The sequence below is a fragment of the Clarias gariepinus genome, chromosome 5 (assembly GCF_024256425.1).
Source record: "Clarias gariepinus isolate MV-2021 ecotype Netherlands chromosome 5, CGAR_prim_01v2, whole genome shotgun sequence".
Classification (NCBI taxonomy): domain Eukaryota; kingdom Metazoa; phylum Chordata; class Actinopteri; order Siluriformes; family Clariidae; genus Clarias; species Clarias gariepinus.
Window position 1 is genome coordinate 12,501,422 of NC_071104.1, and position 27,939 is coordinate 12,529,360.

General features: G+C 40.6%; 1 protein-coding gene across 1 annotated transcript in view; it reads left to right on the forward strand.

Moving 5' to 3' along the window:
• The window catches only part of kcnh3 (potassium voltage-gated channel, subfamily H (eag-related), member 3), a 150,973-nt gene extending 124,272 nt beyond the window's left edge, over positions 1 to 26,701 (forward strand). The window contains exons 11-15 of the mRNA XM_053496672.1: positions 18,324 to 18,538; positions 21,341 to 21,597; positions 22,117 to 22,217; positions 22,355 to 22,407; positions 23,401 to 26,701. Of these exons, the coding sequence (XP_053352647.1) occupies positions 18,324 to 18,538; positions 21,341 to 21,597; positions 22,117 to 22,217; positions 22,355 to 22,407; positions 23,401 to 24,348 (1,574 nt within the window). The 3' untranslated portion in view covers positions 24,349 to 26,701. The remainder of the gene's footprint in view (positions 1 to 18,323; positions 18,539 to 21,340; positions 21,598 to 22,116; positions 22,218 to 22,354; positions 22,408 to 23,400) is intronic.
• The last annotated feature ends 1,238 nt before the right edge of the window (positions 26,702 to 27,939 follow it).

Below are 27,939 nucleotides of genomic sequence, written 5' to 3' on the forward strand. Positions count from 1 at the left end.
ATAAAAGAATGGCTGTTTTTTTATATATGTTTTTTTTTTTTGGAAGCAACATCTTACAAGAATTAAGGTTGTCTGCCAGATATTATTTATTACTCTTATAAATCCAGAATGCAGTACAGAATAAAGTCTGAGGTGCACATATTTATGTTTATACTTATAAAGATTTATCCTTTCTTTACAAGTTCATGATAAAAGTAATATGCACTAAAATACATAAATGTGACACCAAAGCATTACAGAATGTCACACGACCTTCCAATGCGTTATTCCTCATCTTACACAAACATGGCAGAACGTGTCGCATGACTTATAATATCCAATAATTCATCTCATCATAAAATCTGTATTTTAATAAACGATTCTCTTGTAGTTAAAAGAAAATGTTTATAAACAGAGCATATCATTTGATCTCTTTGACTCTCTCTCTCTATATATATATCTATATATATATCTATATAGTCCAAGAGATTAAATGTGTGCTCTGCTTATAAACATTTTCTTTATATATTTATATATATAGTCAAAGAAATATTCTGTTCTATAAATACTGTTTAAAAAAATAAAGGGAATAGTTTGACTTTAACAGCTCTCATATGTGTATGCATGGTTCAAGTCAAACCGGGACTACAGTAAGCGTTTCCTTTATTTTTGTATATATATATATATGTATATATATATATATATAGATTTATATGTTATCATGTTTATCATCATGCTTGTAACACTTTTTCTTAACATTTACTTTGGCTGCTTTTGATGTGATCCTGAAGATTAAGCAGGCTTGTGCAGGCTGGTTCAGTGTTCATTAAGCTGGTAGATAAGCTGGTATAAGAAGCTAATATACTGTATGATGGAGAGATGGAATAATGGAACCACAAGGACAGTGATTTGGCTTCCTGTAATCCACGCAGGCACACACACACCTCACTGATCACGTTTTAGACGGAGCAAAGACGAACAATACGGAATGAGGCTTTTATGCGGAATGTCAAGGATGTTTGTGTGAAGTCAAGAAGAGTAGTAATGGTTTTTGAGTTAAAAGTACACATCTGGGCATGCTGATCTTTCACAAGTCCATGTTTTTTCAGCATCAGAAAGTTTCGGACAATTATCGCTAGAGATGTAGGTGTAATGTGGTAATGGTAACTGCTACAGATTGGATGAGATCAGAAAGAGAGAGAGAGAGAGAAAGAGATGCATTTAAAGAGTGTACATGCTGTATTGGCAGACATAATATACATATATATATATATACATAAATCAGCCATAACATTACCACATTACCATTGATTATCAATTACATACCAGTAAGCTGGTGACAGGGTCATGGCCCTTACCCAAGGCTCACCCATGCCCATGGGGACCAAGGGCCAGCCTGTCTGGTCCGATCGCATAACTGGTCACAATAGAAGTGCAACAGAACAGCCAGTGCACCACAATCCGATCTTCAAAGATCCAAATCTGATCAAGCACACGTGGTATCTGTTCGAAAAACGAGTCCGATCTGTGGAGGTCTCAGCCTACAGCACTCAATTCACCGTGTAGGGGAACCTACACTATACTGGGCTTTATGTTTTGCATTATATTATTATAGTACAGTAGATTTACATGTACAGTAACATCTTTGCAACAAGCTTGCATATAAAATGCCCAAAGATATGTGTGTATTTATATACGGTATTCATTTATTTACATTCATATATTTTATAATATCATTGATGTTCATTAGGAATTGAAAGGTTTTAGTGCTTTATAAAGATGACACTGACTTTGCTACATGGTTTACAGTAGTTACTCTAGAAATGTGCAGCTGATTATATACATTATACATGAGCAACTGTATAATGTATCAGGGTCTGTACCGTAATCAATCATTTATTCAGAAGAAGAAAATAATTGACTTTATAATTTATTCGGCTTTTATATCTAATTAAGCGTTATAATGCATTTGCAGCTGTTTAAGTGTTTATTTAAAGTCTGTCACCTGAAAAAAAATGCAAAGAGCTTTAAGGGAAGGTTTAAGTACAGTGTACTATGTGTGTGTGTGTGTGAGAGAGAGCATGCTTAAATATATGCGGCTAAAGACATGCTTGGATACACATGCACATAAACACACACGTCTACATTTCCATATTTCGAGTGAGCGCATTATGTCACTCTCTCTCTTTCTCATACACACACACACACACACACACACAAACACAGACTGTGATTTTACTAAACAAACCCCATCCACCCACCACCTCGTCTTGATACTGTCTTGAAAGCACATAATTTTGGGCTCTACTGAACAGTAACTCTCTCTCTCTCTCTCTCTCTCTCTCTCTTTCTTCCAAAACAATTCCCATTACCCGAGTGTCATTTTCACATGACTTTATTATGCTTGTTAATTGTATAATTTATCTTGGCGTAGAAGCAGAGACCTGGCTGCTTGCGATAACACACACTAGAGTCATATGTGTACCGTGATTGCATCATGAATTTATTCTGTCCATGAAATCGCACAAATACAAGCAAACCGTTTTTTATCTTTAATCAAAAAAATAACCGTAAGGTATCTCAAACCCAGAACCGACACTTCAGACTTTCATTTAATGGATAAAAAGGTGAATATGCATATTTCTTATAATTAGGACATTATCATTTTAAGTTAATTAGAGAGAGAGAGAGAGAGAGAGAGAGAGAGTAGCCCTCCAGTGGTACAGTGGCTTAGTAATTAGCACTGGGGCTTCACATCTCGCCTCTGCTCTGTGTGTGTGGTAGAGATGGGTGAAAAATCAATTCAGTTACGTATTGCAACTGTTTTGTCGGGCAATTCCTGTATCGCCACCCAGACTCCTAAATTAAATACATTTTTCATTTGCATATGTTTGCCTTCGATATGGTCACATGTTGCAGTTCCTCTATAATCCTACAGGTGGCTCACTCTATATCCACACAGGATGCAGGCAGTGCAAACAATTCGCAAAACTAAATAAAAAAACAATCAAATTTGGATACTTCCAGATACATTGCGATACTAACAGAACTGCAATACGGATTGTATGGACACCTAGGCATCGTGATGATATCGTATCAGCTGGTCCCTGGTGATTCTCACTGTGCATGGTGGGTTTTCCTTCAGGTACTCCAGTTTCCTTTCACAGTGCAAAACCATGTGCTGTAGGGTGACTGGCATTTCCAGATTGTCCTTAGTGTATGACTGGGTGTTGTGGAAGTGTTTAAAGGTCTCTGTAAGCCCATATGACAGTCGTTATCTGGCAGTGAGGGTTTCACAAAAGAAAGCAGAATCCTTTTAAGAAGCCAAGAACCTTTAGTTAGCCAAAGATACCATGGTGACCAATGTGACTGGAAGCTAGATGTTCAGGATATGACAGAAACAAGTTTGCAAAATGACACTCAGATTTTTTTGTGTGTGTGTTTTATTATTTGTGCATTAAATGCATACATTGTAGACTTGTACTGTATAAGGTGGTCCATCAGACAATCTACCTTATAGGAATAGAAAATTATCCGAAACTGACAACCAGAAGTGCCCTGCGATGGATTGGCACCCTGTCCAGGGTGTACCCCGCCTTGTGCCCTAAATCTCCTGGGATAGGCTCCAGGTCCCCCTGACCCTGAATACGGGATAAAGCGGTATAGAAGATGAGTGAGTGAGTGACAACCAGAAGAGTAGAGGTTCAGAAACCTCTAATCGACGTAATCTTGCCCGTGTTAATTACTTCTTTTTTTTAAATTCTGTTTATATTCATTTTAAATTCTGTTAATGCTTTTCCCACAGTGTGTATTCATGTACTGTCTAATATCACCCGTGTAGTCACATGACACTGTCCAATCTGTGAGATGGATGCAAAATGGAGAACTATTTTAAAAAATGACCTAATGAGTGAACTATAAGAAGGAAAAAAATAAATAAATGAAATAAAATGATTGTAAAAATCATAAAGAAATCATGTTAAAAATGTTCAGTTAATTATGATATTAATTTAAAGTAAAAAATATTTCAATTTTTTAACCCAACAGTAAAATATGGAATAGAATAACGCTGCACAGTTCATCACATATAGTATAAATCAAAAGTGCAATATGTACCAGTGCAATTATGTCATTGCAAAAAGGTGTCATTTATTACAGGTAATGTATGCGTAGTCAGTAATTCATGTGAGGTTTTGCCTGAAGAATACTAAACATGACCTAGAGGCCTGTCCTGAGAGTGTCCTGTCCAATCAAATCAAAAACCTCATTCATCAGAGCATTGGTTGGTTTAAACTAATGCAGTGTGTGTGTGTGTGTGTGTGTGTGTGTGTGTGTGGTTTTGGTTTTAGAAAACATCAAAAAGACAAGAAAATCACAGATGGTGTCAAATATTACTTAGAGATGGTCACGCCGGCCATGTTATGAAACACATGAGAATGGAGATCTCTTTATTTGAAATTGCAGCAAAATTGTCCAATTAATCGCAATTATGAATAAATATTTGCATATAAATTGAAAGCGTCTCTGGGCGTCTTTAGGGTAATGTAAAGTCAGTAGTCTAAAATCCAGGACAATCAGTCGAGGACAATCGCTGCACTAAGGGACGGAATTATCTCTGCATGCGATATCACGAGTTCTGCGACATTAAATAATGTTCAGTGCTCCTGTATTCAGCAGGATCCAGACTCAACATGGCTTCAATCCAGTTTAGATTGTAACGGCAAGTTTGAATGATGACGATATAAAGAATTTTGTAATATTATATCAACAGGAAGCAAAGTATAAAACCTTCACAGCATTGCTGCTGTGAAATATCGAGCTCGTTCCAATTCCTAGAATCATGACCGCAGTGTCATACACGTCAGGCTGAATGACGGAATGACACAACCTAATCAAACCAGGGTCATAAAATGCTGTCTAAGAAAACCCGACAGAAGATGAACTAGGGTCATCATCAAACATATCACTAAGCTGTTATTAAATGTCATAGGTCAAATGTCATGTTACACTCATTGCTTTAGTTTATATCACATCACTGTACATCTGTGACAAGTGATTTATCATAAATATAAACACACCACTGCCATGACCGAAGAGTAAAGGTGTGTTTGCTATGAGCTGAGGAATTTGACTTTAAGAAACCTGGTCTTACATACAAATGTGCGCACACACACACACACGCACACACACACACGCGCACACACACACACACACACACACACACATGTAAGCGATCCTCTAGATTCTACTCACGTTTGACAATATCTTTTGCTTTCTCTCTCATCCCCTTTCTCTCTCTCACATACGCACACACACACACACACACACACACATGCACACACATGCACAAAGGTATAATTCATACTTACATAACATAAATAACCTCTCACACACACAGAACATTACTAATTCTCTATAGTCACAGGAAATTCCCATCGCGCACTTGCGCACACACACACACACACACACACACACATACACACACTCTCTCTCTCTCTCTCTCTCTTTCTAAAAATAGACTGCTCAGCTTCAGTATGGCCTTTGATGTTTTTTTTAAAGCATTTTAAATGATAATATAAATGTTAAAGCGGGAATTGCAATTCAGCGAAGAGTTTCTATTCTGACTCTTATCAGGAATCCGCAAAACCATTTCTCCATTCCTGCTCTGTTCACTGGACTGTTTTTATTCCTGATAGATTGTGTTAGTGAAACAGCGAACATTTTTGTTAGAATGAAAATGATCAGATCTGATAGTATTAGTGTTAGTGTTAGTAGCAGGATAGAAACTGATTCAATGAAAATGTTTCAAGCAAACAATGCCATTGTGGATGGATCCAGTTGTATTTCACACATGGATGGTTCTGTCTACGTGCCGTCCTGCACATCATATTATTTACAGGGTCGGGTTGTCAGCTCAACGCCCCTATTGTATCTGAGCATTTGGGAGTGAAGGGCCTCGCTTAAGGGTCCGACAGTGAACCAGGGAGCTTAACCACGAAAATGCCTCAGCCCCCACCCCCCAACCCCACAACCACCAAGTTGCCACTGTTGGGCCCTTGAGCAAGGCCCTTAACCCTCAACTGCTCAGATGTGTAATGAGATAAAAATGTAAGTCGCTCTGGATAAGAGCATCTGCTAAATGTAAATCTTTATAACAATCACTGCAAACTAAGTGCGTTTTTAAAATGATGATAATCGCGTAAGGTGGAAAACACTGAAGCACTTGGAATTCATCACTATACTTATGTATATTTATTCTAAAAAAATGTTTTTTTTAAATATCCTATTTTACCGTATTAAGACAATATAACATCACACAAACAGTATGTCCATCCTATGCTTCACTTAGCTGGAAAATTGTCATAATGTTTTGATCATTTTTGCCATGTCTGCTTTTACAGTTGAGGGATTCTTGGTTTCAAAATAATGAATAAAAACACAACTAATCTCAACTTTAATCTGTTTCAAAATAAATAAATATATTACTAAATTGCTTTTTTTCTTAGGCGACACAGTGGCTTAGTGGTTAGCACTTTCACCTCGCACCTTCAGGGTTCGGGTTCGATTCCCGCCTGGGATCTGTGTGTGTGGCGTTTGCATGTTCAATTTTTCTCCCACAGTCCGAAGACAGGCCCCCTCGCAACCCTGTACACATAATAAAGTGCGTTAGACGATGATTGTTCTTTTTTTTCTCATTTAAATAATTAAAACATATAAACTAATTAATATCAACTAAGTTGACTCTGACCTGTAACTGTGACACAGCATCAAATGATGTTCTTTTCTGTGGCATTCATTTAAAACACACTGTGGTACATAAAATCTTTTATCTAATGCCTCTTGCACTGGAGGGCCAAAAAAACACACAGTCTGATATTTAATTTGGCCTTCAGCTTTGATTACAACACACAATGTGGTGGACAGTTCATGTGTGAAAATGATTCCTCATGCTCCCGGGATCACTCTTTCACATTTTGAGCCCTGGAGTATTTTGTTGCCATCAGGTCAGAAAAACTCCATAGATGTAAGAATCGGATTATTTAAACAGTTGTCAGCTGACTTCATTTTATTGCCACGTGACGTTAATGAGACTAGACCTGTCCAACTGAAGCAACCTAAGATTATAACACTGCTTCCAGAAGCTTGGACCGTGGGCACTATACATGATGGATGCATCGCATTTGGTTAGTTTTTTTCTTCTTCTTGGTCTAGGGGTGGGGTGTCAAGATGGCTCTTTAACATGGAGGATACCAGAGATGCATAAATTTGTTACCCCATTTTTCAATTTGCTTTCCGAGGTGTTCTATAGATTGTAAAAGCGAATCCAGCTGTGCATGGGGAATGCCGCAGCATACAAGGTCAAAAACCTGGAAGACTTTTCTTACAGACAAAAAAGAAAATTGATTTGTGGTTATCAGCCATTCAGCAGAGAGAAGAGGCTGATCCTTGTCAAAGATAAGCTCCTGGTAATGATCACTGGATCCTGCACCATTTTATCTCAGGTAGCAAAGTCGTGAAATAAATGTTTTTAAACAAGCAAATTCAAATATGGTTTAAAAATTCTTAGAAAAGAAAGAAAGAAAGAAAGAAAGAAAGAATATCCCATATGCAGTCATGTGTAAAAGTTACTGCCCCTGCATTGACTGTAATCCTGTGTCTGTGTGTAAAAATATAATACAAAAGGATACAAGAAAGAGATTCACCATTATCTGGCTTGGTGGTATTACTGGACCTGCGGCAGATATGACTGTCAGACAAAATGGTATATATTTTGGTTGTTAGTCACATGAACACAAGAGCTATTTTGGATTCAAGACTATAGGTCATACTTTTCACTTTTCCATTTCCTGCATGCTTTTGGCAGTACACTTTGGATCATTATCATGCTGGAATATTCTGCTTCTGCCAAGATTCTAGAGCTTGGGAGTCATCTTGTCAGCTTGGCATTCATGGTGCCATCTACTGTTTTAATGTCAACTTTCCAATACGGTTTGCTCTCAGGAAGCCCTATAACATCACGCTCCCGCCTCCGTGCTTCAGTGTCTCGACACGAGCACATTCATGAAAAAAAAAACATGCCGGACCCTATCCGCAAATAATCTTAGCTTGATCTGACCAGGTGAATGTGCTTGCTTTGTGCAAAATTCAGAATTGGATGCTTTCCATAGAGGTTGACATGGACGCAATGTCCTTTGTTCTGTATGAGTTTCACAGATGTTACCACTGTGCCAAGTCTAAGGCACTTGCACATCTGTTTTTAAAGACCTACATTGTGCAAATCATTTTAGAAGGACAGCCACTGTGCCTTGTTTTATACAGTATGACCTGCTGGAACTGTGTTTTATTGTTCATCCATCGATCAATGATATGAGTTTCTAATTTGGGATGCATGTAGTTTTTCTTAGTATTAGTTTTTGATTGTTTGTATGAGGAAATACTCGACTTGCCAACTTGGAAGCAATGCATTTATTGAGAAGTAATACAATCTTGAATCAGTTAAATGATATTATTGCACAGGGGTGTACTCCTTTGTGTTGTATATCCCAACAATTTATTGTCTGAATATTTCACTTTTGAAACCGAAACACTTTCTGCATAACGGTAAAAATCTTCCAGCATGAAATTAACCACAGCTCATTCCTAGGAGTGCGAGCGCCATCGAACCACCTGTGCCGGGCAGATTGTGATTTCTGTTCATTGTGTGCAGTAGAGCTGAACTCCACTAAAACTCTTTCTCTTCCCATACATGAGAGACGTTCTTCAGCTGTGGTGTAATGTGTATAGTTCTGTGTGATAAAAAGCATTAGTAATTTGCCTCAGTTCTTGAAGGTCACTAAAGTCAGTTAGTGTACACTGGATTCAGGTTCCTTGGCTCGACACATAGAGGACCCGTGGGCGAGACTCCAAACAGACTTTCAGAGTTAAACAGTGTGAGTTCCTCTCTCAAAGTATCGGAGTATATAAGAAGCAGCTCATTTTTGCATGTTTTATTGTGCGTGGGTTGGTTTATGGCAGCCTACTTCATTGCTTAAAATACTGTATATGCGAGACATAATATGTGGTGTGTTACAGACGAAAACTGTGAGGATAGCTATAAATATCTTTGATCTACAGCTAATAATGGACGCCTGACGTGGCTACATGTGGGGTAAATCCTGAGAGTTAGTTACCCCAGTTACGTCCAGTTAATTAAGCTTCATTGTATGGGTAATGTTGGCACATGGCTAAAGTAAACTAAACTCTCAAAGGCTAATAAAAACTGTGTGAAGGATAAAGTATACCTTTTTTTCCTCCCATGCTTTCATCACGTGTGAAAGCAGGTTGTTGGGGCATTTATATGATCTCCGTGTTGCATGGGGATCTGGGACGTTTGGAGGCCAGGTTATTCGTCTTGGGCCCTTTGCTTGTTTTCCTTTTTGGCAGATTGTACGGCCTTGGCTTCTCTGTGGGGTCAGATCAGACAGACTAGCGTTTGATCTCCACATGACGTAAATGAGCTTTGGGTGCTCATGATACTGTCACCTGTTTGTTGATGTTTACCTGATGGTGGCTTTAACGTTAGAGCTGATTGGTGTAGGTCATGCAGAGATGATGTTCAACTGGCTTCTAGAACAATATGGCAGCCGCAGGGCAAATCAATGACACATACTGTAGAGGTTTTAAAATTCTTTTAAAAGAATATTATGATAGGATGGTTCGTAAGTGATAGCCTAGAGAATATGAGAGACTGTAAGCTTACTAAGTTGGTATGCTGATGCCTTTGGCTAAAGGGTTTCAATCAAATATCACCCAGGCACCCTGTTAACTGACTAGTGAATGACACGGCTGAATATGATGTACTCTTTACTCTCTTTAATATGATTGCACTTTGTAATCCTGTATAGGTGACAAATAGTGTAGGTTGTGGGTTCAAAGCCCAGACGTATCACAAAGCCAAAATTGATTGATTGATTGATTGATTGATAACCTAGACCCGTAACTCTGCGCTGCTCAGTATTTTATTTTGCCTTACTTATACACAGAGGTGGGTAGTAATGAGTTACATTTACTTCGTTAAATTTACTTAAGTAACTTTTTGAAAAAAAATTTTACTTCTAAGAGTAGTTTTACTGCACCATACTTTTTCATTTTACTTAGGTAGATTTGTGAAGAAGAAACGCTCCTCTTACTCCGCTACATTCGGCTGCACTCGACTCTTATTCTACAGTAGGTGTTTGTTTCAAAAGCTTTAAGTTGTGAAAAAGTGAGATTAGGAAATTTGTGTTTCTTGTTCCTTAATTTGCTATTTTGTAAAGATATTGAGTTTTATTCTTTTATTTTATCTATTTATTTTATTTCTTTTATTATTTGGAAATATCAAAAATTGTACATTATTTTATCATTTTGTCTTGGCTGCTTACAACATTTCCAAAAAAGAAATAATAAATCGAACATTATGATGAAACAGTCACTCAGTACTTGAGTACTAAAATACTTTTTTACGTAATATTGAGTAATATTATTTTAAAGTGCACTCACTTAAGTACAATTTTTGGCTTCTCTACCCACCTCTGCTTTTAAAGTCTGGTAACGTAGGCATGTTAGGAAATAAAAAACCTTAATCCGAATTAGCTTTTTTTTTTTTCCCTTTCTGCCAAGTCACGAGTCTTGTGATAAAATTCAGCCTGCTGTTAAATTTCCTGTTGGGAGAGTCGGTAAATTCCTCAAACTGTCATGGGATGTTGTGGCTTAAACAAAGCTCTTTTGTCCAGCAGTTTATAATCAGCGATTGAAATATTATACACGTTCCCACATTTACATGCAGGTTGCTGTATTAAACTTATTAATAAAACTGACAAAATGCCAAAGCAACACCGATCCTTTGATGAATGATTAATGATCATCTTCTTAGATTAGACATGTTTTTGTACGATTTTTTTATAACAGCCAGTTTTACTTTCTTTCAATGGCTTCATAAATGGTTTACAAGCATATTTTGCCCCAGGCAGATTAATGAGGCAATGGATCACAAATTATTCATGATCCATGATTTTAACTCTACCTCCACATCCTTAGTTGTTTTCAGCAAACAACAGTGTATATACACTTATTTAGTTTCTATAGACAGGCTTGTCTGTGAACTCTTGCAGCCGGCCTAGGGCGAGAAAAGGCAAAGTGAAAAGAAGTGAAAGTAACAGAAAGGAAGAAATACCGAACCCACACAGAGGATAGTAAGCCTGATCACACTGTAGCTTTGAACAATTGATTCACAATCTTTGTGATTATGGACGACTTTATTTTTGATGCATTCCATTTTGGGATTCCACTGTATTGCACATCCACACGTAGAATATCGTGAAATATAACCTCTGCAAAAAAAGATAAAATTTATTTATTTATCTATTTAAATGCACCTTTCTTCCACAGACATTAAAGTTTTGCAGAAGGCTGGGTGCAGGTGCAGTATATTTCATGCATGCTCTTGTATATTGTAGCTCCTGCCGCTTGGATATGAAAGACGCGAAGCTTCCTCTCTCCCTCCAGCTATTCTGTTTGGCAGCGTTTTCGATTCTTGTCTGCTAAATATGAGTGAGTGTGGATACCTTGAGCTAGAATGGATTCTTGCCATAGAGCTGAGGATTTGTTTTTCATTTATAGTGAAAGGAAGCTTTTTCACTGTAACCAGCTTCTCGGTTCCTGCTGAATTAATCGTTTCCTCTCACTCCCTCGGCTTGTGCGGCGCTGCTCAGATGATTGCAGCAGTGTCGAGGTACGCCGGTATTTATACAGTACAGTACATATATGCCACGCTATCTAAAGTACTCAGTACATTCGTGACTTTTGAGAAATGTTTGCTGTAAAATTATTGGAACAACAAGATCAATTCTTATATAATAAAAAATGTTAAACAGCATAGAACATGGCACCGTTGGTGGGAAACCACAATCTCGGGGTGTGCAAAAGTATTGGAACAAGGCAAATAAAGTAAATAAACTTATTACTTATACGTTTTACCTGCTGTAAAATGAAGTTCCTCCCAATTTGACACGATGCATTTCTCTGTAAATTAGCAGATAGAAATGTTTCAGTAGAATTCTGAGTTCATCTTGTTTATTGAGAAGCAGCAATGCAAGCCCACGCCATGACAATTGCTCCACCTTATTTGACCAAAGACCTGATATGTTTTGGATCATGAGTAGATCCATTTCTTTCTCCATCACATCTTCGTAGAGATTACTCTTGGTTCCAGAACCTTTTTTTTTTTTTTTTTGGCCTCATTTCTGAATCTCTTTGCAAATTTCAATCTGGCTCAGCTTGTCAGTGGCACAGATTGTGATACATCATCCCACCTGAAAGAAGCAAAGAGCGACTCCCAAACTTCTAGCACAGGGCTTCACTCAAGGCACAGGCATCTCAGACTTTATGTCATCCTAGTTAGTAGTGTGTCAATGCACCACTGGTGCCAATTCTATTTAGGGCCCCCCTTCGTACATGGGGTATGGCTTGACAGGCAGAATTCTTATTGAATGCGCAGAGTCGTGTGCAGCGGAGAATGAACCCATTTGGGGGAAAAAATTCTCGTGAAAACAGTTTCTTGCTAGAAATTCAAACAAAATCATACATCCAACAGCTATGCGGTATGCTTTAATTAAAGCATTAATAATACAGAAAAAATGGTGCCTTTATATGAAATACTGGACATTAAAAAGAGTAGAAGCAATCTCAGTCTAGTAATGAAGAAAACATTTCAGGAATGCATTCGATACATTTGTAAATAGAGGAGAAATAAGGACTCCGACACCTAGACTTTTTTTTATGTAGTTTTGAGAAAAAGTTCTCCAGGCTTCCTGAAGTTTAAGGGTTGGTATTTCGCCTGCCGTGCGAAAGACCTGGGTCGATTCCCAGCCAGTGCCCAAACCCCAGCCACTGGTTGCAGTGCCGGTCCCACGCCCGGGTAAAATGGGAGGGTTGCGTCGGGAAGGGCATCCGGCGTAAAACCAGTGCCAAGCTTGTATGTGCGGACCAAGTGTCTGCTGTGGCGACTCCATGACGGGAGCAGCCGAAAGACCAACAACAACTGGTGATGCTGAGTTGCTGGAATGGACGGGAGGGAAATGAGGTTGCTGCTGAGGTTGCATCATAAAAAAAAAAAAATAATAATTATTGTATCTTTAGGCACTTTGCAGTCTGTCATAGTAAAACATTTGTTCTTTTAATTTAGTTAATGTAGGCTGCATCATTAACACCTGGTATACATGACCTTTTTTTATAAATATGAGAAAAAGAATATGTATTTAAAAGATTGGGATTCAATTATTTGTCACACGTACCTTACAGCACAGTGAACTATTTTTTTTTTTTGTATATCACAGCTCGGAAGCTCAGGTCAGAGGTCAGGGTCAGTCAGGATACAGCACCACTGGAGCAGATAGGATTACGGTCCTTGGCAGTGCTGGGGCTTGAACCCCTGACCTTTTGATTAGTAACCCAGAGCCTAAACCAAAGACACAAAAAAACTATTTTGACATTTGCACAGTGAATAAACACAGTAAGTATTCTTTAAACTAGTTAACTGAATAGCAGTTGACAACTAGGTTAGTTCATTGTTAGGTTGTTTGTGCATATTTATTGGACATCCTCCAATAAATAGTAACAAGCGAAATCTCAATGGTAAATAAAAAAGACTGAGTGTTTCCTCCCTGTGTTCTGTGCCCGAGGGTCATGAAGACTTCTACTGCACATTTTATTAACCGTGCCATATCAATATGTAACACACTATCATCCTCGTTCATTTACATAATTACTAGCCAAAATATTTCACTTCCCTCATCCAAGAGGTCAACATCACAGGTTATTTTCCTAATTGCAGCTTTCGATCATCACTAAATGATTCTCGCCAGCTTATGAGTCTAGGAAATGTCAGTGTTAAGATGCCCAAAGGTCATGACTCAGCGTGCGCACGTGTTTGTGAGTCTATCCCCCAGACGGCAGGGCCGCATCGGTCTGTCCAAATCAAATGCTGGCGTACTGCAGAGGCACATCCTCCCGCTCGCGCTTAATAATTGATTACCATTGCATTATTAAAGCAGTTTGATTATTAATACCGGCTGGCACATGAAGGGGAGAGCTATAGATCCAAATACACACACACGCACGCACACACACACACACAAACCTCAAACGTGAGAAAGGGAAAGAGAACATAGAGAACAGCAAGAGATAAACACATCAATATCACTTCCACAGACAGAGCTTTCTCGTTTAAAGACCCACACACACACACACACACACGCCTCCCTGCCAAACACAGGAAGCTGCCGGGCGCATACAAACCGAATACGGCTCCAGAGACTTTATTTATAGGAACGTATGAAAACTACGCAGTGGAATAGATCGTCTCGACATTTGTACAACTGTATAAATTCTGAAGCTTTCTCATAGTGGGACACACACACACACACACCTGTTAAATTGCAATGAAAAATGTGCTGAAGGATAAAGTGAAAGAACGTCTGTGTAAACAACAGCTAGTAAAAATCTGAACACACTAACACTGCAAATCCACACACCTGCGACGATTAGCCGTGATTATTACCTGCATTCTATGTCTATCGGTTAATATTTTCATTTATATGCATTTCATTTGAAAAAGCCGGAGTGCTGCCTAAGGGAAATGACTACAGTCATACTTACTTCATTTACTCTCTTTACAAAACTGCTAAGAATTATTTATAGAGTAGAACAGCAGAACCTTGATGAGGACATAAAAGCAACTCGTGTAGAAACGGCTCATCTACACAATAAACAGGTTTTAAAGGCTTTTTCCCAGGCAGCAGGAGAAACTATTTGATTTCTTAAAACCCTTAAAACCCAAGCGGGACAGATCCGTGTGTATATATATATATATCTTTCTGTGTATATATGTATATATATATATATATACATATATACACAGTATATATGGAAAAAATAAGACACCATTGCGATTGGCGGAGAGCCAATACACACATAATCTGTAATTGCAAATCGAGGTTATTCCACCAAATACTGATTTCTTAAATATTATTTAGCCAAAGCATTAACACAATTTGTTTACAATTTAGTTTTATTTCAGTCATTAAATACTGCATGATCTTAGGTTATTTTGTTGTGTTGTGATGATGTCATTTCCTTTAAATATACACTCTACATAACAATAGTTATGTTTAGAATTTTGGGAAAATATTGTCAGCAGTTCCCAAAAAATTTAACAAAACTGTTGATCTCACCGTACATGCACCTGTAACAAAAGAAAAAAATATAAGAAACTGATTATTTTGGAGTGGTCTCTCTTTTTTTTCAGAGCTGGATATAATAATCTGTAAAGTTGTGGTGTCTGAACATTGAAGATATTTGCAAAAAAAACTGAATTTGGGGGGGACGAAAGATAAGTAATAGGACATAAGGTTTTTTAGGTGTATTTGGCTGAGCTCGAGGTAACATATAGGCTTTGATTTATCGCAGTCAGTCCACGGGAGGAAAAAGATATGCTACTTTAAAATGTAAATAGAAAACGCCTTTATGCCATTAAATATAAAAAAAAAAAAACCACACACAGCGCCAGTGCGCATAAATGGAAACACTTATTGGTCGGGATTTATTTGTACTTTTTTTTAAGATAACATACAGGTTAATTTGTTTTATTTTGACTTTATATTTTCTGTTAATTATTTTTATGTATTAATTTTTTTGGGCTGTGGAACGAATAATTTTAATTTCCATTATTTCTTATGGGCAAATGTGCTTTGATTTACGAGTGTTTCGGAACACAAGCCCGCTTCCGGATCGAATTATGCTCGTAATCCGAGGTTCCACTGTATGTGTGTGTGTGTGTGTGTATATATATATATATATACACACACAGTGGAACCTCGGATTACGAGCATAATTTTAAACATAACTATTGTTATGTAGAGTGTATATTTAAAGGAAATGACATCATCACAACACAACAAAATAACCTAAGATCATGCAGTATTTAATGACTGAAATAAAACTAAATTGTAAACAAATTGTGTTAATGCTTTGGCTAAATAATATTTAAGAAATCAGTATTTGGTGGAATAACCTCGATTTGCAATTACAGATTATGTGTGTATTGGCTCTATATATATATATATATATATATATATATATATATACGTACACTGTATAAGCCTTACCTTAGAACAAAAGTTTTCATCACTTTTACAAAGGGTATTTTTCCACTACCGGAATATGGGAATGAAATCGCAAAAAAAGCAGAATGCAACTCTCAAATCAAGCGTATTAATATTATTTATGGCTCACAGCAACAACTGAAAACAATGTAAACACATGATCATGAGTATCCTAGTTAAAATTCAGTCCATCATATTGCATAGGTGGTGCTGAGACTCTATATTGCCGAATCCTGAGCCCTACATGATTATCATAAATCATAAATGCTCTGAGCTTTAAGAGCTACAGCAGGTTTCCGTTCTGTAGTTCACAGCTATTCGGATCTGAATGCGCCGACATGGAAAGTGCAGGATGGATGACAGCAAGCAATTTCCTCATGTTGAGAAACTTAATCTGCTTTGAGTAGTCACATTGCAGAAATTGGATGTTTATATGCCTTGAATCGATCGAAAGAAATCTGATTTGGTGTGTGTTTCACAGACAATCTTGCCTACTCGCAGGACAAATTCCAAACAAATAGGATCCGAACGGAACATACAGTGCTGTGAAAAAGTCCTGAGCCAGCCCTCATTTCATCATATTAAATTCAACTAAATGAAATATATGGAAACAAATGTTTTACAGTGACATACTTTAAAGATACGGTTAAACAATTGAATGTTTATGTAAGTAACAGACTCAGCAGCAGCCTCATTTCCCCTCTCGTCTGTTCCCACTCATCAGCATCAGCATCAGCAGTGTACTAATCACCGTCTGTCATCATCTGCAACTGTTTCTTCATGCCTTAAGTTCAAGGTTTTTTTTATTATTATTCTTAAATGATTTAGAGATCACTGTGTAGCTTAACACACATTCCTCTGAACCTGCTCAGGTATAGGAACTCGACTGAAAAGGAAAGCTAAAAGAGGTCCTTGAGGAAGCCTGGAGAACTATTCCCCAAGACTATATATCTCAAGAATAAATAGAAGAAAGTGGCTGCTTGGAAGTAGAATGTGAAGAAATGACGTCTGGCCCAAGACTTTAGTAATTTCTATTAGTTTCAGCGCAGTTACTGGGTAAATAATTCACAGTGAGTGATGCTTTAGTAAAGTGAACAACTGAAAAATGCGACTGGAAATGTAGTCAGTGGTGGCATAACTGAAATGTCTTCATGGTCACTCTCGCTCTGTCTCACTCTCACACACACACACACACACACACACACACACACACATTGAGACATGGAGAGTCATGGTTGTAATTAAAGCTGTCATGCATAATGGCTCCTTCATCTACACTGATAACTTACTCGTACAGCCCAAACAGGAAAGAGAGAGAGAGAGCGATGGAAGGATTTATCACATTGTTCCTCTTTTTATTAACGTGCTTCAATCAGAATCCCATCTCTGGATGAAACAATAACATCACTCCACGATGCTGTGGTTTCTATAATAATCACAGGAAGCAAAAGCTCAGGGGAATTTCAGAAAACACTATACGGACTCCTGCAGTAGAAAACCCTTCTGTCCTTCAAATCCCTCTCTCTCTCTCTCTCTCTCTCTCTCTCTCTTTGGTTTGGGCTTCCTTTTTTTCTGCAGTGAGGTGTGATCTTAAATATAAATCATCACACACACACACACACCTCCCAACAAAACCGTACACACATACACAGTCGGCTATTTAGAAAAACACGGTCGCGCTCACACGGTGTCAGTTCCATCACACACACACACACACACAATGGAGATGCTCTAATGCTCCAAGCGTGTGCCACAGAGAGTGTTTGATTTGATTTGACACAAACCCCAGCTCAGACTACAGGATATGTTATTGCTTTCTCAGTCCCCATGCACCACAGCCCCCGCCGCAGTGCTTCCTCATCTCCTTCATCCCTCTCTCAGAGTCTCAGTCGCAAAACTTTTGTTAGTTTCGGTCAAAAAAACCTTCCCGCCTGCTATTTTTATTTACGTTTAATCCTTCACTGTTTTTAAGGTCGTTCAGTCAGAGTTTATGTCAAATAAGTGCAATCAAAGAATAGTTTATAAAGTAGAACCATTAGCGGGTTCTCGTTTTTTTTTGTTTTTTTTGTTACAGCTTTTCATCTTCCAAAAAGTCTTTCATTCGCTGTTATATACCGGAAGGTTGATGCGGCTGAAAGCCTGACATGCTGTCTTGGTGTCCTCCAGGTAAAGGCGACCTGATCGGCTCGGACTCTCTGACGAGGGAGCAGGTGATTAAGACCAACGCCAACGTGAAAGCCCTGACCTACTGTGACCTGCAGTACATCAGCCTGAAGGGGTTGCGCGAGGTGCTGCGCCTCTACCCGGAGTACGCCCAGAAATTCATCAGCGAGATCCAGCACGACCTCACCTACAACCTGCGCGAGGGCAACAACGCGGACGTGAGTGACGCGCTCATGTAAAACATTCATAATGCTTGGTTACGCCTCGCCGGCGGTAAACATAGCTACTCATCCTGTTACGTCCACTAGACATTTCACCTCATGGCTCCATGTTGCCACGTTACTTGCATTTCCATAAGTGTTTCATCTCCTAAAACCGTACCAGTAGGAGGGCCGGATAGGCTGAATTGCCCCTACGTGTGAACAAGTGTGTGAAAGTGTGTATGGACCCCTGCGATGTTGGGTGGGTCCCCACTTCACGCCTGGCGTTCCCAGAATAGGCTCCGGATTCGTTGCGACAAGAATGAAGCAGTTATTGAAAATGATGATGATGATGAGGAGGAGGAGGAGGAGGAGAACAGTCTGCTGTCCCAAATAAACCCAGAAGTGTTCTTTAGGATTAAGTTCTAGTGTTCTTGCAGGAAGACCAATGTGTCCCCATACAGATTTAGCCCTATACACACACACACACACACACACACACACACACACAAACACACACGCGCATGCATGCACGAAAGTCAACATCCTGGAACATGGGAGTGTCAATATTGTGTTCTTTTCAGACCAAAACAACCCGAGAATCTGGCCATCAACTCATTGTTGTCAACAGCGTGACTCATTTTTAGCAACTTATAGGAACCAAATGGAACCCGGGCTGAGGAGAAGGCGCTGTCGCTTACTGGAAAACAATCTATTTATTTGGGATGTGAGGAACTTTAACTTACAGTATAATGTGAGCAGTGTCAGGAACTCATAATGATCATTTGTCACGTGCACGGAATTAGACAAAGGAACACGTTCACCCACACACACACACACCTGACCTTTACCTAAGGTGTGTGTTTGTGTCAAAGTAACAAAGCGACTGCTCCTCCATCTGCTGCTTTTGGCAGGGTTTCGTCTCTCCCTCTCTTACACACACACATTTTTCTGTCCTTGTGAGAACATCTTACTGACATAATTATTAGTTTATTTCTTCATCTTCTATACCGCGTATCTGTGTACAGGGTCATGGAACCTATTCTATGGTAATCCTACACCAGTTAATCTAATCTCCATGACTTTGGACTGTGGGAGGAAACCTGGGTACCCCGGGAGAGCAAAGAAGTTCCAAACACACAGACCCAAGGCGGGAATCGACCCCTGCCCCTGAATGCGCCAGGCGATGGTGCTAACCACTACGCCATCTGGCGTCCACATAATTATTTATTTCAAAGGAACTTAACGTTTTATTTCACTTACTGTGCCGACATTTAATACAAAACCATGCCCCTAACCCATAGACACACACACACCCACATACACACACATCATCTCCTCCCTCTCTGTCAGGTTGCACATGTCTGCCGGCTCGCGAGTCCTCGCAAACCCGAGCAACGAGTGCTTGTCTCGAGGACGGAAATAGCAGCAGTCGCTGTTGGGAGCACGAGGCGCTGCTAAGAATAGAGCGAGGTGGGGTGGGGGCTCTCCCTCACTGGTTGGGAGCTCCCTCAGTGTCAGCTAAGATTGGATCCTGGCGGCTAAAAATAGAACACCGGAGAAGCCGAGAGAAAATGGGGGAAGGGGAAAGTTCCCGTAGTGCGGCTTTTCTTGTGGCTTTGCTGCTGCAGAAACGCGCGGCTCTGAATACAGAACACACGATAAAGAACGTACGGTACAGTGAACGTTGAGAGCTGTTAAACGTTAACCAGAAATGCTCACGTTTGTTTGAACATTAGCGTGCCGTGAACCAGAAAGTCTCACCGAGCATCTCAATGTCAACACGAATCTCACACACACACACACACACACACATTCACAGGCGCAAGTCTGCAAACATCCCTGCGGCAGGCGTTTTTAATTTGCCTGAAATAATTAAAGGGGAGAGATGAAAATACGCAGCGGTGAAAACGATTTGTTTTTGCATATTAGTGTGTGCGTGTGTGTCTGCATGTCTAGGTCCATCCTGTAAATGGAGAACAGATCCATACAGTTTTAAAGGAAATTGAACACGCATTGCATATTGATTGTTTTGGGTTGACTAGACACCTGCTGCCTTGTATCCTACTTATGCATTTCAGTTCTTAGAAAAAAAATGCATGTGTGTTTTATATACATGTGTGTGTTATATATGCATCACTGATTCGTGAGGTTTTACTTCCAGACACCGTCTTTTACAGTGCCAGTGGGACCCTCGCTACTAAGAATAGCAGGACGAGGCAAAAATATGCTTGGGGACTGCAGAGGGAAAGACCAGGGAGGAGCAAGAAAAGCAAAAAGAACAAGAAAAGCACGGCGGGGGAAGGGGAGGGGTTGTGTTGCATGAAAAAGATAGAGATGCTGATGATGGAGGAGAACCAAAAAAAGATCAGGAAGAAAGCCATTTGATTTTATTACGCGTTCTGAGATGTGTAAAACGAGTGCACACCGCCCCTTGTTTCGAAAGCAATGGTGGGTGTAATGTGCATGGAAAAAAAGAATACTGACAGATCCAGTCATCTGTGATAACCAATGTAAATAAACATCTCAAACACCTTAGGCGTCCTGAGACTGCAGCTGTCATGATGGCAACAAAGCGCTCTTACCAAAATGGTTTCACGTCTCATATATTTTTTTCCGTGTCTCGGGCAAACGCCAGAACTACAGGGCTTTTGAAGGAATGATGAAGAGGTTTAATAAGTGCTAGAATTGCAGATGAAATAAAGAGAAAGTAAGGACATGCTGCAAAAGGTACGAGTGGTGTTACTCCGCCCCCTACTGTCTTCCACTCACTAGTGCATGCAAAACATAAAAAAAAGTGTCTCCTTATGTTTTTCCAAGGTGGACTGGGAGAGCAACGGCGGCCTGGTGAAGAAACTGCCCTCGATTCGTGAGGACGAGGAGAATGACGAAGAGCAGCACTCCGTGTCACGTGCCCCTCGCTCGCCCCTGCGTCTTACGAGGGGGCTCAGCTCACCCCTGCGCTCACCCCTCCTGCCCCCGCGGCCCTTTCGTCCACCGACCGATCACAGCCGCCCGGCTACGCTTCAGATCCCCGTGGTCAGCTTCAGCAGTGCCCCTCCGGAGCTCAGCCCTAGGTGCGTAAACCAGTAACACACTCAGCTTTGTTGTTGTCTTCTTTGCACATTAACAATAAAATAACTGAACAAGGCTACCCTTGCCTCATGCCCAGTGTTACCAGGATTAGTGTTATGATGCATCACTGTTAAACATGGATGAAGGATCGTTTACTAAGCCCGGAATAGTTTAAGGCATTTTCACTTCAATTTTGATCCCACCCCCCTGCTAACCAGCAAGAGAACTGCAGTTGATAAGATTCATAATTTAGCCCAAGTGTCTGGCTGCCATGACAACCAGCCAGTAACAGCGCTCGATTTCACACTAGGAACGCACAGGTTTGGCTCAGCGGGACTGCAGGCAGTCAGTTCTTAGGTGTTGCATTAGGATTTGAATTCCATTAGAATGTTAACATTTTATATACTGTAGGTATTTGCATGTAAACGTGGTAGATCTTTGGTTTGTTTATGAACAAGTGGAACAGCTGTTCATGAATTTATTTGTGCAATTTCTTTCTGTCTGTGATAATCGTTGGACAGGTTTGTGGACGGCATTGAGACAGAGAGCAATTCTGGTTCAGTGCAGAGGTTTGAGTTCAGCTCTAGCCTACCTCATAGTGCCCCTCCATCCCCCTCTCCAGGTAAACTATTTATACTTTCATCTGTCTTAATTAATCAAATAAATGGATTCAATGGCAGATTTGATTGGGGGAGGAACATACAAAAAGCCTAGTATTGTTACCCACTCACTTTTTTCATTTTGTCTTTGTATGTGTAGTAAGCCAAGACCATGTGGAAACCAGGCAGAGCATCAGCAAACTGAGCGAAGAGGTGAGTGTGTAAAACACTAAAGCTTTAATCTGTCATTTATCCTGTCAACCAACTAGAGTGGAAAACCTGCTTCGATGTGCAGGTGTGAACCAGCAATATAGGAGCAAGCTTTATCAGAAGCAAGGAAACAAATAATCATGTCGTGATGCGCAGTCTTAGTCACTCACTCACTCATCGTCCATACTGCTTAATCCTGTATACAGCATCGCAGGGGGCCTGGAGCCTATCTCAGGAGACTTACAGTAGGGCACAAGGCAGGGTACAGGGCCTCGACAGAGTGCCAATCCATCGCAGGGCAAACAAACTACAGGCAATTCGTGAACGCCAATTAGCCTAATCTGCGGGTCTTTGGACTGTGGAAGGAAACCAGAGTACCTGTTTCATGAGGAAACCCACCAAAGCAAGAACATGCAAACTCCATGCACACAGAGGTGGGAATCAAACCCAGACCCTGGAGGTCCAAGGCGACAGTGCCAACCACCAAGGCACCATGCCGCCTGATGCGCAGTGTGTTGAAGTAAATCAATTCAACAGCTTGATGTATATATCCATGAGGTATTATTTTAGGCCACAAATATTAACTTTTTTGGTTAGAGAGGTAATTGGAGAATGGCCAGCCTGGTCAGGTCTGATAACAAGGCTTCAATGATCGATTAACCTCTTTGCGAAAATGGTGAGCGGAAAAATCACACTCAGCCAAACTGGATAGCTAAAAATTGGATAAATGTTGCTTGGTTTGGCAAATCTCTATGAGAGTCTATGGACCCAGCATACCTAGTTTTTACAGATCAGGTTGATTAGGCTGGTGATGGTATTGCACCACTAGAGCATTGATTGGCCACAATTTACCATCTTGTAAAAACTATTTCCAGCATGACGACATGCCATGTAACTAAGCAAAGGATGTTTCAAACTGGTGATTAGCTAGAGGGTGTGGTGTGAAAACACAGCGTATAATCTGTATTCATTAATTTGCTTTGGTTTTGTTTGCAGATGAACTGCTTGTCAAAACAGGTCTCTCAGCTCAGTCAGGAATTGCAGGAGATGACTCGTCTCCTTCGGCCTCTGTTCCTCACTGCTGCTCAGCCACACCTCTCAACCCCACCACCACCAGTGAGTGTACCTGGCAGTGGTCTGTCCATAAACTCACCTGCAGTCCCACATCCTCTAGCACCACCCTGCTCTCTTTTGGACATTGCAGACCCGGGGGCGGTGGTAGGTCTTCCCAGCTGCCTCATACCCACCAGCCCACCACAGAGACCGCAATCCCATGTGGTTTGTTCAAATGGCTCCCCTCATGCCAGCCTGTCCCATTTAGAGACTATTCAAAAAGTTGGCGCAGGGGCAGGGCAGCACAATATCCCTCTTGGCCCTACCAATGGCTATGGGCAGGCAGCTCCAGACCGGCTTGCCTCTTGTACCACTTCCCCCTCTCTTTCCTTCTCGCTGTCTATATCATCTTCACGCTCCCAGTCACCGTCTTTGACACCTTGTCAAGGACCACACCCCTCCTGCCCCAACAGCTGTACACAGGGCCTGTTATTTCCCCCATCATCACAAGACATCTCACCACCTACCCAGGACATCCCACCCCCACCACATTCACATTGCTCAGCACCTGCTTCCCTAAGTAACTCCCCTGGAGACCACAGACTGAGGAGTGATCCCTCTCCAGCCTCCTCTGCCTCTACACCCCTACTTCAGACCCTGCCTTGTTCCTCACCATCCTGCCCACACACCTCCCCTCTGTTGCTCTGTTCCCTGAGAGATGGCCAGGGGTCTGTGGGCTTCCCATGGCACCAGCAGACCTCTAGTTATGCCCAGGCAGCGTCTGGCACTGAGCAGCCTCAGCTGGAACTGGAGATGCAGGAGTGGGATACAGGAGCAAAGAGCTCAACAGAGCACCTCAGCTTCATCGATGAGGAAGGACCACCACTGTGAATGCCATAGGGAGGATGGGAGAAGAGCAGTAGCACAGCACAACCAGGAGTTGGACTGCAGCATATCAATACATAAAGTGAGGGTGGAAGGATAATATGAAAAGTTTGAATGTTATCCAGAAAGTAAATCAGGGTCCATCCACCCTACAAATGGGCAACTTGAGCTGCTTTTCTTCAAGACTATGGCTTTCATAACTTGTTGTGATGGCATCTCACACCATCTCAACACACCAAAATCTGACACCAGCCAATCCCAACCATATCAGCACAGAGGGTACTGTGCCTCTTTGGACAGACAAGAGCTCTTCTCCAGTGGCATTATAAGACGCAAAGCTCAATTTGGCATGGTGCATGGCAACCAAAATCTGTAACAAACCAACCAAACCCAGCAAACTTTGTAATAAAAACTTGACCTATGAAGAGTTCCGGTTGGTTATTCTGCATGGGTACATGTTGTTCTTATAGGCCTGAATATGGAAGATGGCACATGTTTTCAATCTCATGTTACTCTTCTGTACTGCCAAAACATTAGTGCTTTATGTATAATCAACCATTGTTCACAAATGCATCTACTTGCTCTGATTTTTCACAGTGATTAGATAGATGAATGAATGTGTTACACCACAGCACATATCACTCTGTTTCTTCACCCAATTTGAGCACAAGTAGCCAACACGTGTCCATGTCTAGTCCTGTATGTTGGACATTTATTTACACTGAGAATGTCGAGCTCATCCCAACTTTACACAGCAAACGAATTTATACACCAATCAGTCATAACATTAACACAACGACCAGATGAATTGAATTACATTTATTATCAATTATACATCAGTAAACTGGTGACTGGATCCTCGGCACCCAGGGGAGCAAAGGCTGGCCTGTCTGGTTTTATCCCACAAAAAATTTATAATTTTTTTTTATTCGGGTCACAATAGAAAGGTATCAGAACACCCAGTCTAACCCAGCTGACGGCACATGGGGCCCAGCAAGCAAAGAGCCCAAGGCTGCCAACCTAGCTACCAGATCCCAATCCAATTGGGATGGACCAGACACACAAGTCCTATCCACAGAGGCAACCCACAGCACCCAAAGGATTGACAGCCAACATCCTGGTGCCAGCCAACACAGCACACCCTCAGAGACCCTGCAGAGCCGCACCCCAAAAGGTTCAGAGCTGCCCTGGTTGCACAAGGGGATCCCGAAACCTATGTGATATCTCCTCCCTAATAATAATAATTTAAAGGTTATGGCTGATTGATGTATATCATGCCTTATTTTATCAATTTCTTTACAGAGGTTTAACAGTATATTGTGACAGATTTATCTCATTGCCCTCATTGACATGATGATTATAAGGCTACTGAACAAAATGTATGATTTTGAATAAGTGATATGAAAAGGGTAGCCATCCCTTTTGGTTTACATAAATTACACACACATAATGTCATATACCATGTGGTTGTTACATGGAATTATGGCCAATAGCCCAGCGTGGTTCTCTGAGGAGCTTCAGTCTCGAAATGTGACCACAACAGGCATTACAACAAGACAATCACAACAAACTTCTGATAGGGACCCAGACAGACATACAAAATATGCCAGCTACAAATCATACTGCCCTAGGCTGGCATGCCAAATAGTGGGAAGACTGAGTATGTCGATGTAAGACAGCATGCCAAATAGTGTCCATTTGGGAGGCCCAGTAACATATGGTGGCATGCCAAACAGCCAACAGACTATAAACTGCACCTACGGGATAGATCTAGTGATGGAAGTAAATCCGCAGGTGCAAGTTTGAATAAAACAACAAAACACACGCAGCTTTAGCCATCCAGCCACGTGTGCCTTTCCTATAACCATCCAACATCTCCAGAACATCTCCCCATTCGTTTTCTGTTCATTCTTACAAAAAGGTTTCAGTCATATGTCATATGTTAACGAGCACTGCACTTTTATCACCTAACTATTATTTATTTAACTATTTATTTGTCTATTTATTTGTTTATTTGCCAATCACACTGAATGAAAAGTGAATTCTTCTAAGTAGAAAGTGCTCAGGTGAATATTTCTACACTCTGTTTCATTTGACCAAACCTATAAAAGCAAGTTTATTGTCAACTCGGTCACATTCAGTGATGGTGTCAAGCTGCAACGTTTCTGCAGCCGAAACGAACCAAGGTTCACAAGCTTGAGGAAACACCATCACAATGTCTTATGAATATACAGAGGTCCAAACACTAAGCACGGGCTTCTACCGGTCATCTTGCTTAAGTAGGGACACGTCATTCTCGAATCTATTTTCTTTACCTAGGAACTGTGTAGGGGTGCCGGGATGTGGGTAGGGTTGTTAATGCCAGGCAGGGGTTTAAGCGACTTTGGGTCAGGGTTTGGGTGGGTGGGGGTTCCTGCATGTCTCATCTTTTTGCATGAGGAATGTGCCTGCATTATTAAATATGGGAAGTGTTTGAGGGAAAACTGGCTGGAGGTCCAGAAGCATAAATGTATTTTGCTAACTGCAATGAACTTTAACAGATCCTTACCTGAAGAATAAAATGTGTTTTATAAGAAATGAGTGTGTTGTGTTGATTGAGTGTCTCTTTAGTACCTGATAAGGGCAATCTTACTACTAATGAATGATGGCTTCAGGCGGCAGCTTTAGGAATTGATCTGGCATGTCTAAAGACAGTTTAACATTTAAACACCACGAAATTATGTTTATTGTAAATTGTAAAATTTAAAAAACGTACTTTGATTCTTTGATAAAGATTAGAAGCCCATCTGTGGAATTTATATGCATCTATCCTTATAGTGTTTAACTGACATGGGAACACTAATTGTGCAAAGGATGCTTTGTGGAAATCACTAGACTCTTACTGTTAAAGTTAGACGATTTCTACAGTAGCCGGTCTGTAGTTCTTGGCCAAAGGCTCACATTAAACTCTTTTCGAATGCAGCCCAGGCAAAACAACACTCAGAACCAATAACAGTCAGGCTGCACATGGCAAGCTAGCTGGACCATCTGTAGAACATACTCTACAGTACAGACTCACTGACCAAATGCATGAAATTAGCAACCACTCGACTCAAGCGTCCTTAACCAACGACGACCCATTAGAGCGATGCGCACGTGGCATGTGATTTGTGCTGAGTGGATACGCGGCACAGAAGACCATCAAATAGATTCCATAATTCAGTCTGCTTTAAAAAACACTCCAAGCAATCTAGTACAATACACAATCAACTGCAAAGGTCAACCACACACACTTGTTTATGGACAGGTTTCCCATCAGATTTTGCTTCTTGACCCAGGAGAACTCAGGACGTACTGTAGATACAGTATGTAACTGTGATAGTGTCCTCGGATCAACAGCTCCCGAAAAACAGGCTGGACAGGTCGGTAGGTCCTGCAGGATTGACTGTGGTGACAAGTGCTGCAGTGCTGGTGTCACTCCAGCATATTAGATGCAACAAGCTGGAGCGTATAGAGAAGTGTAAAAATAATTGGGTTGAGAGTTTTGAGATTTGAATCTGTCCCTCAGTATCCCTTAGCTCTTGGTGCCTTATTCATCAAGCAGCATGCACTCCACAG